This window comes from Akebia trifoliata, chromosome 16, assembly GCF_017979445.1.
Source record: "Akebia trifoliata isolate Shusen 1 chromosome 16, ASM1797944v1, whole genome shotgun sequence".
NCBI lineage: Eukaryota > Viridiplantae > Streptophyta > Magnoliopsida > Ranunculales > Lardizabalaceae > Akebia > Akebia trifoliata.
Genome location: NC_141390.1, coordinates 8,428,571 through 8,438,773, shown reverse-complemented (window position 1 = coordinate 8,438,773; position 10,203 = coordinate 8,428,571). Strand labels below are relative to the sequence as shown.

The 10,203-nt window shown below is 36.0% G+C and overlaps 1 protein-coding gene across 8 annotated transcripts; it reads left to right on the top strand.

Annotated features, from left to right (window-relative positions):
• The first annotated feature begins 644 nt into the window (after positions 1–644).
• Positions 645–9,896, top strand: LOC147382506 (uncharacterized). 8 transcript variants are annotated; one of them, XM_086428074.1, is made up of 7 exons: positions 648–1,102; positions 2,183–3,211; positions 3,314–4,285; positions 6,097–6,153; positions 8,144–8,303; positions 9,290–9,431; positions 9,539–9,896. In XM_086428074.1, exons 1-2 carry the CDS (start codon positions 1,012–1,014, stop codon positions 3,193–3,195), a joined length of 1,104 nt encoding a protein of 367 aa, XP_086284200.1. In that variant the 5' UTR covers positions 648–1,011; the 3' UTR covers positions 3,196–3,211; positions 3,314–4,285; positions 6,097–6,153; positions 8,144–8,303; positions 9,290–9,431; positions 9,539–9,896. The 8 variants fall into 8 exon arrangements, with proteins under 8 accessions (XP_086284192.1, XP_086284198.1, XP_086284194.1 ...); XM_086428066.1 differs by having other exon boundaries at positions 645–3,211; XM_086428072.1 differs by lacking the exons at positions 9,290–9,431; positions 9,539–9,896 and adding exons at positions 8,541–8,606; positions 8,831–8,963 and having other exon boundaries at positions 645–3,211.
• The last annotated feature ends 307 nt before the right edge of the window (positions 9,897–10,203 follow it).

The following is a 10,203-nucleotide window of genomic DNA, read 5'->3' as shown; positions in this document are numbered from 1 at the left end:
TGTCTAATATTGGCCAAAATGTAGTGGGGCATGTCTAAATCACCCTAAAATTAAACCATTGTAATGATTTAACTTGTATGATTCTAGATGACTTGGACGAGTCAACTTGGTATTGATGGAGAGTGACGTGAGATACCTACTTTTAAACCCGGTAACCCATCTTGTTTTGGCCCTTGTCAAGATTGAGTTGACTCATTCTCATCTCTGACATCTCAAATCCTTTAAGATTAATTGTAATTTTTATATTTGTAGTTAAATAATAATTATTTTTTTAATTATAAGTTGGATTTAACTACACATGCTCGATCAAATGAAAAAGAACTTATTTTGTAGAAATCAATAGTGTATAATTATTTTTTTTAAAATTGATTATTTATATAAGAAAACATCAAACCAATTGACTCAGCTGAATTTTCAAAAATTCAAGCTGAGTCATCTTGAATCTATGACAAGTCAATGTTATAGGTGATTTACACATTGTCTCCGAGACCGATTTGACTTGCAAAATTCAAGTTGGACCTCGAATGAGCTTTGGAACCATGGTTATTACACCATAGGAACACTTGCAAATACTTATCTACAATCCACTTTGGTTCTTGGTCTAGAAAAGAATATTAAAAAAAGAAAAAGAAAAAGGAAAGCAAACTACTTTCCTTCCCCAACAAGGTAAGTACCATAGGAACACTTGCAAACATTTCTCTAGAGTCCACTTTGGTTCTTGCTCTAGAAAACAAGAGGGAAAGCAAACTACTTTCCTTCCCCAACAAGGTAAGTACCATGGGAACACTTGCAAATATTTCTCTAGAATCCACTTTGGTTCTAGGTCTAGAAAAGAAGAATACAAAAAAGAAAAAAAAGAAAGAAGGAAAGCAAAATATTTTCCTTCCCAGCAATGTAAGTATCAGTTCTTTACCCTAATCCATACTTTTCACTACCAAGCCTGAATTATATTTGAGGAGGAGGAGGAGAAGAATAGCACAACTTAATTTGGTGAATCCAAAGAAGGGAAAAATGGAGAAACATGGTTGTTTGAATGCAACAGGGGATGATGCTAACAAGTATTCTTCCCCAATGCCAATAATTGGCCTATACATAGCAGCAGGTACTTCGATATGTCTTCTATTTATGATTTGTGATGTATTTCATGGAATATGTCATAGGAAGCCATGGATACCATGTAGATTTTTCTCACTCAACTCCCTTACACTAAGTCTTCTTGCAATTGCTACTAAACTCCCAGTAGATCTCACCACTCCTATGCCTTCTGTCCTAGACCAACTGTCCAAACTCAGTGGCACTGTCTTAATATGCATCTCTATGTGTTTTTTTTTTCCTTCAGTCAGGACTCAGAGTAACTCTGAACGCTTTTCAAACATGATCTCCTTGAGCATCTTTGTAGTAACTGTTGTTGTAAATGTTTCTATGCAAATGGTCACTGGTGTGATCTTCTTGTTCAGAGTAGAACATGTCATAATCATATCATGCATGCTACTATTTCTTGCAATGTTGTGGTTGACCATGGATTATGCTAAAGTTGGAGAGTTGTTCCCGATTTCTGAACTCGTTCGTGTACTCAAACAAGGGGACCCTCAAACTTCAGAGAGTAAGGGTATGATACATAGATTGAAGTCATTTTACATATCTAGTTGTATAAGAAACCCTGAATTGGATATCCTGACTTCCCCAATATGCACAACTATATGCATGCTTTCTGCACCTTGTGTAGTAGTTCTATCACAGGCCGCACTTCGATCCCTTGTTCTTAAAACAGTTGAGTTTCGATGTGGAGTTTCTGATTATAAATGGTCAATGTGGATCATAGTTGTGTCTCAAATTCTCGCCATCCTAGTAGGGAATATAGCCATCATATTTAGATCGATGTTAGTATTCCCAAAACAATTTAGGAGGGAAATGGATGTTTATGAAATTTTATCAATTTTTTCAAAGCTCTACATTTTCTCTATGTGGGCTTTATCGACTTTCTCAAAGCTCCACATAATGTCATTATTTGAAATCTCTAGAATGGGCTTCATGATCATCCTCCAAAATATTAAGAAGACAGTTCTTATGGTTCTCTTCATAGTGCACATGATTATGGCAGCATTGACTCTTCTTTTATATTGGATGCTCAAGATACTTTTTATGTATGTCAAAAAAATGAGTAAAATCTTCTTTGGTGAAGGAAGAAATGGTACAGACATAGCCGATATGGATATGAACCAATGGATACAGAGAAACTGTGAAGATGACATGAAGAGATGGATGGAGAAATATAAACGGAATTCCCCAACCAATAATCTCATTCAACTTCTTTCCAGAACTCCTCAATATGACGATTCATTTACCAATAAGGTATCATGTCTTTCAGTGGTAATCTTCATAATAATCGCCACAGCTGCATTACCAAATGCCCTTGGTGCTTCTCTAAATCATTCATTAGATGGAGTCTTTGGAATCATTTATTTCATTGACAAAAAAATGAATACCACGAACGAAGATAAACATAGACTTATGCTGGCAAAAGAATTGTGGATGAATAAGAACAATGGTTATCATTGGTTCCATAAGAAATTGATTAAACCGTTGGTAACAAAATTGTATTCTCAGTATCAATTTCAACCTCCATTGGACTTATATTTTGCACTTTGGGTTATTGAAGAATTGAAAAGAGCATGCGAGGAATATTCCTTTCCCTATTCACTTAGATACAGCGAAAACATAAGAAAAGGTGAATATGCAGTTAATGATATAAAAAACATCTGTCAAATGATCATCAGACAATGTCCACGGCAAAACTACTCATCAATCAATGAACTATATGCTTACATGGAGCAACTATTTGCGAACACATTGCAATTTTTCCTTTCTCAACTGCCACTCGCCATATTCAAGCATCTTGATGAGAGTCCCGATGTTGAACATGAAGAAAGAGCAAGGCTTGTGCTAAAGTTCCTTTTCAAACTTGAACCGTTGGAGAATAAAGTTGATTGGTCATTTCCTGATGGAACTGGTATCACTAGCTTGACAACCACTCGAGTTCATCATTCATTAGCTGAAGTAGCTAGTGCCACTAGCTTGATAATCACTCAAGTTCCAATCATAAACACTCAGTGTATTGAACCAGTGGAAGGAAATGAAGATGCAGATGTTGCTCCTCAAGTGATTGATGGTGGTGAAATTCAAGAGCTTGTTTGAATAGCATGCATGGAATGTAAGTACTATTTTTTTTTTTTTAGCTTCATTTAGATGAATTTTTTTTTTGTCCTTAATTAGTACTATTGTTTTGAACAATTTCTTATTTTGTTTTAATTAGGAGAATCGAAAGAAGGGGAAGGTCTTTGTTTGATTTGTGCCCTCCAATAAGCATGAAGTCAAGAGAAGCTTCAAGAAAATAACGAAGGCATTCTAACACTACGTGAAAATCTCAAATTTGCATTAAAAATTTTGTTGGGCCTGGCCCGTCGAATTTTAAAATCCAAAATCCGCGGCCCGTGGACCACGATTTAAACCCAATTTATAATATGCCTCTCACTGTTTCTCTCCCTCTCTCACTGTTTCTCTGCCTCTCTCACTCTCTCATCGATCGATCGATCGTCTCTCACAGTCTCTCTCTCTCATAGTCTTTCATCGATCGATCGTCTCTCTCTCTCACAGTCTCTCATCGATCACAGTCTTTCATCGATCGATTGTCTCTCTCTCTCACAGTCTTTCATCGATCGATCGTCTCTCTCTCTCAGTCATCGATCGATCGATTGCCTCTTACGGTCTCTCTCTCTCACAATCTCTATCACAGTCATCGATCGATCGATCGCCTCTCACGGTTTCTCGCTTTCTCACAGTGACTCTCTCGATCGATCGACCTCGTTTTTTCATTCGTTTTCTCGATCGATCGACCACTCCATCAATCGATTGACCTCTCTATCTATCTCTCACAGTCTCTTTCTCGATCGATTTGTATCCCTCGATAGATCCATCTCCCACTCTATTTGATCGATTAATCTCCTAAATCAGAAACAGGTTTTGGTCCATTTGCAAGAAGTGAATAGGAAATTAGATCAACTGAATTTGATAGAAACAAGTGTTGGGAGTGGAAATGAGGATCAGAACGAATATCAGTGTGCAATTCCTGAAATCCCTAATTTTTCTGTTGGAATGGAAGTGCGAATTGAAGAATTGAAGATGGAGTTGTTTAGAGACAACGTGAGTATGATCAGATTGTGCGCAATTGGTGGATCAGGGAAGACTACATTGGCTGCTAAGCTTTGTCGAGACGAACAAGTGAAAGGTATATCTATCTATTCAAAACTCACATTGAACATTTTTTTTTAAACTTATGGTTATATGATTTTTCTTAGTAGATTAAAAAATTTAACATTGAATTTTATACACAATTGAATCGTGGTGAACATCCTTATTTTTCATCTAAATTACATAATTACAATTGTTTTATTTGATTATTAACTTTATTGTTTGGTTTAATCTTGTCTTATTACTGATTTATGAAATTTGTATTTACTTTGGGGGTTCCTTTGTTTGCTTGGTTAATATATTGTTAAGACTATATGATCTATTTAGAGCTTACCTTGTTAGATGAATCTATGTGTGGTGGCATAGTAAAAACAATTTGCACTTTAGGAGTGAGAGGGGTCTAGCGATTCCATCGGCATTTATGGTTAAACATGATTTTAATGATAAACTAATAGTATAACACTTATTTACCTTTCTCTTTTGAAGTTTGATAAGTTAACATTTCCCTTTGTTTCATCCATAATGATTTGGAAAGAAATTACTAAAAGAACTAACCCTTAAACTCTTTCATTCACATATATTCTTTAGTATGTGAATCCCCTTTGGCATTGACAAGGTCAAAAACTTTAGAGAGCCACAAGAAGAAACTAGAATAGTTTCAAATTTACTAACAGTCATGTCAGAAATTGAAGGAATGGACCCATTCAACGACTTTTGTGGTCACCCTCACTTAACCAAGTTGGATCTGAACTACGATTCAGATCAATTCTTATGGAAATCTCGATGAGTAACGGTAGAGAAAGCCAAAAAGCAAAGGCAAACTTGCCCATACTCTATCTCACGTTCTCCCACCACCTTTTCCTTTGACCTCAACTGTGGGGAGCTCATTAGATTATTTTTGGTCTTCTTTAGTGCAAGGACAGGTTAACCTTATTTATTCACATGCTCCAAATCTCTGTGTGTATGCGTGCCACCATTCCAAACCCTTTGGTTGCATCCATTTTGCTATACAACATCAGGCTTGGACACTTCCTTGATGTCTTCAGCTTATGACTGAAAACCCATGCAATACTTCCATGGATTTTTGTGTGTCTGTGTGTGTGTGGGGGGGGGGGGGGGTCATTAGTTTTTTTGTTTTTTACTTGTCTAGTTTTACCATTAAAGTGGTTCAATTTGTTCCTTATACTACTTTATTAAGCAAATAAGTATGTTGGTTCCTCAAAATAATGCTCTATTTCAGTTCAAGATTTCGTTAGATTGTTGGCTGTTGAGGGTTGTGCACATCCTACCTGTCATTATTATAAAGATAATTGATGGATTCACAAAAGGAGTAGGGTTCCACTCATTACAAAAAAACTATTACAAGATGTTCTATTTTTCGGTAACTAGTATTATAATACGTGTTGTAAGCTTGGAACCCTCCTTTCTGTTGTGTCCTGTTTTATTTATATCTAAATCAAAACCAACCTAATCAGTCATTGTTGCCACCAATCATCTTCAAAGCCTTAATTCTATCTAAAGCAAGTCTTCTTGTAGATAGGGATGATTTTGAGAAGTTGTTATTCTGTGAGTATAGACAGTTTTCAGTTTTAAAATATTTTATCAAGGCAATGTATCCATCAAGAAGACAAAACTTGAGATTGTCTTGACTGAGACATTGTGAAACATTCAATGCTGCTGGTTCAATCTCAGACAGATCTTAATGTCTGGGCATTTTAAGGTTTGAAACTCAACCACATGAGGCAAATTTCTAACTTTGAAAAACCCTTAGAACTAAGGCCCATACAAATTGAGTCTTTTCATCTATGGTTGGATAGGGAGTAAAACTCAACATTTTTTATGTTGCAGGAAGCATGTGAGACAGAGAACAGCTTGGGGAAGTTCTTTGTTGCACGATCAGAAACGGTATAGATTTTGGATTTTAGCTTTTTTCAGATTTTAATGTTTTTTGTTAATTTAGAATTTAGAATTTAGAATTGACAAATTTCAACTTAAGATTTGATTTTATGTTTTAGTTAGTTTTTATGAATTTTCATTATATATATTTCATAATTTTTCATATATTTTTTTTTTATTGTTTTCAACAATTTTGGAAGTTTTCCCTTGTTGATTTAAACCTCTAATCCAACTTTGTGACAATTTTTGAGACATAGTTGACCTAGAATCAATGTTGGGTTGGAACCTCATTGTATCATATATTTGTCGAAATCCAAATCCTTGATCTAGACCTAAAGTTATTGGATTGGATTTTAAGTTTGATTCGATCTATTAATAATCCTATCACACTCAATGAAAGAAAAAATTAAAAAAAACAGTCTAATGTGCATGCCACCCAATAGTGTGAGATGATCACCAAACATATTGTGGACCACACCATCAAACTTAGCCAACCATGATGGATTGAGGTGCATGAGATGCACCCTATCATTATCATTTTAGGGATCCGAATAAAATTGGGACTATCCATTTGGTTTTGATATGATACGGCTCTCTACCCATCTCATAAACTAGTAAGTGAAATATGAATATTTATTTAGACTGGAGAGAGGCTGATAATACTAATATGTTAAATGTAATATTTGGTTGCTCTTGAATCCTGAAAAAAAAATAAAAAAATACACATTAGGATAAGATTTTGATCATTATGATTTAGTTTTTGAACTTTTTATTAACAAAGAATGGTTATCAAGTTTTTTTTTTTTTTGAGAAGTAATGGATATCAAGTTTATTTTACTAGGATTTTGATGTAGATGCCAGATTAACACCCCCCTTTTAAGTTCTTCCTAAGACTTCGAAAATGATTGCCCTTTTCTTGTTTCTTGCCCTGGGATATTAACTAGCTTGCCTGAATCTAAAGCCATGGATGAGTGAAATCCATTTTGATCAGTTTACTTTTTTAAGCATATAAATAAGATTTTTTTTTTTGGTCGGGGGGGGGGGGGGGGGGGGGGGGTGGGGGGGGCCTTGAACAGGTCAAAGTGTTGCTAGACCACAACCAGGAAGATATCTAGATCTAGTGTTGAAATATAGGCAGAAGCTGGAGTTGTTGGTGTGAACCCCAACTCCAAAAAAGGTAGTAGCCCTCTTAAAATCAAGAAACATTAGAAGGGTTCGTCTTTTCGATCCAAATCATGAAACTCTGAATGCCCTACAAGGTTCAGAGATCGAAGTCATACTCGGAACTCTTAATCAGGATCTCCCAAGGCTCGGGACGGATCCATCCTTCGCTAAGAGTTGGATTGAGACTAATGTAATCCCTTATGCAAAAACTATACACTTTCGATATGTAACTGCGGGCAATGAAGTTGTTCCAAGCGACTTAGCGGAACATGTTCTGCCCGCCATGAACAATCTCAATGCCGCCTTAAAAGAGGCCAATCTTAGGATCCCTATAAGCACAGTTGTATCGACCGCAGTGCTGGGGATGTCATACCCACCTTCTCAAGGGGTATTTTCGGAAAATTTGGCTTTGATATTAAGACCTATTGTAGCTTTCTTAGACACTAACAAGAGTCCTCTCCTAGTAAATGTGTATCCTTACTTTGCTTACATAGATGATCCAAGACACATTTCCTTGGAGTATGCACTATTTAGATCTCAAGGAGTTGTCGTAAGGGACGGTACCTTATGTTACAAGAACCTCTTTGATGCTATGATCGATGCAACGTACTCGGCACTAGAGAAGATGGGTGGGGACTCTATTGACATTGTTGTCTCAGAGAGTGGTTGGCCTTCGGCTGAAAATGGTGATGCCACGACAATGTTGCTACCTACAATGTTGCTGCAAATTTGCTGAAAATGGTTGGGACACCATTGATGGTGATCTATGCGATATATATATATATTTATGAATGCTGACTTGAAAAACATCTGAACCATTAGTTTAAAAGTACAGGAAAGGAAGGAGTTGCTGAAAGGGTCATACAGGGATCGACATTTCAATGCTGGTTCGATACTGTTGGGATTTGGAGTATTCAAAGCAGTTGGTGGAGGAGTCAACACATGGTTTCGGACTGGCAAGCTATTCCCAGGACCCCATTTATTTGCAGGAGCAGGTAAGGGGCAGCTTCACAATGTATGTCGAGGTGTTATATAGATTGGGTGTCTTTAATTCGATCCCCATATATTCCTATAACCATCTGTGAATTTTAACTTATTTTTTGTTAGGTTTCGAAATCTCTTTGGCTCTTGAAGGAGATAGCTTTCTAATTTGGTAAAACTTGTGGGTATTGAAACAACATAGCTAGATTCAAAACTGACCTTAACCCAAGTTACTGATCTCATTAACGCAGACTTACTGGTTTCACCACCAAACATTTCGAAGCTGTCAGCCCATTAAGTTGGTAAAGTTTGCGAGTGTTAGTACCACAAACTTTGGTTCAAAACTCTCCTTCAACCGCTTACCTACGAAACAAGAGAAAAAGAAAGATTTTTTTCTCCATTCCTTGTGTTACAATAGACCCGAGGAGATCATTGTATATTTGCAGCATGAGTTTTCAAATTCAAGTTGTTAGAAGCCAGAAGCCAAGGTTTTAAATTCTCTCTTCTCATATAAAATTATTAGAATGTTTTTATGGAACAGCAATTACAGTATTATGGGCAGCAGCAGCAGCTCTTGTACCTTCCATGCAGAAAGGGAGTGAAACTGCTAGGAATCTTCATATTGCCTTGAATACGCTCAACGTCCTTCTCTTTGTCTGGCAGATCCCCACTGGGATCGATATTGTCTTAAAAGTTTTTGAGTTTACAAAATTTCCTTGATTATCATATAAAGTCGGTGTCATCTCTCTCTCTCTCTCTCTCTCTCATTTTCTTAGTCTAACACCGACAAGCACAAACACATATGGGATTCACTTTACTGGTTGAAATAAAGTTAACAATTTGTCGAGCAAGATGAATTTACGTTGTGCAATTGGTGGATGATTCTAAATTTTAATTTTATATTATTATTATTATTATTATTTGTGTGGTACATGGTAGTAATTTTTCTTTTGCTTATTTTAATAATTTCCTTTTTCTTTTGCTGAATTCATATGGCCAGGACCATGAAGAGTTTCTTTCAACTAAACTTGATGGCTTACTTCAGCTGATGATTGAGTGCTTCCTTCCTGTCATTTTCTGCCAAACATCATAGACTTGACTGCTTATACTTCTTAATCACCCATGTTTTTGATTGGTCCGAGGTAAGTCACCCATCTTTCTTATAATTCTGTTATATTTTGATTGGTATCTCATTTGAGTACTTCATAATACAAAGCTTATAATGCGTGTATTGTTTTTTTTTTGGCAGATTCATGGAATTCTGAAGAGGAAATCCGAGGCATCCACCGAACCTTATGATGGGAATGGCAAGCAACAATCACTCACAATTTGACCAACAACAAGATTGTAGGGCCACATATAGTATTGAGGAGAGTTGGTTCTCTTACAGTTTGTCTATAAAGTTACTTCTTAGGCTTTCTCTTAGGTATCTCTTAGAATCTATTATTGCTTCTTCAATTGTTTGTGTTTTGTGTTCTAAATTAAATTAGGAGTGTGACATAATAGCTGTATATATATCATATACTGTTTTATTGTCAGTTATTTGTAGTTTCGACAGAATTTTCGATCTTAATAAAGAGGTTTACATGTATATTAATTTTGGGTTATTTAGTTTAGTTCGGAGCTTGTTTTATGATTTTTTTTTTTTTTTTCTGATTTTTTTTATATTATTTCGTTCATTGTGATTGGTGAATTAGAGGACCGTGTTATTGTTTGTTAAACCTCAAAATTTGACGGTCATACTCTATGGATTTTTTTTTTTGTTTTTTTTAAGTCCATTCTCCAATAATTTGATAGGCCAGGACCGTCAAAAAAAAAAATTCTACAAGAGAATATTTGACGGGCATATTTGACAGGAGGGTCCGTCAAATTTCTCAAAATTTGACGGGCTAAGACCGTCAAATATGGGCCTTT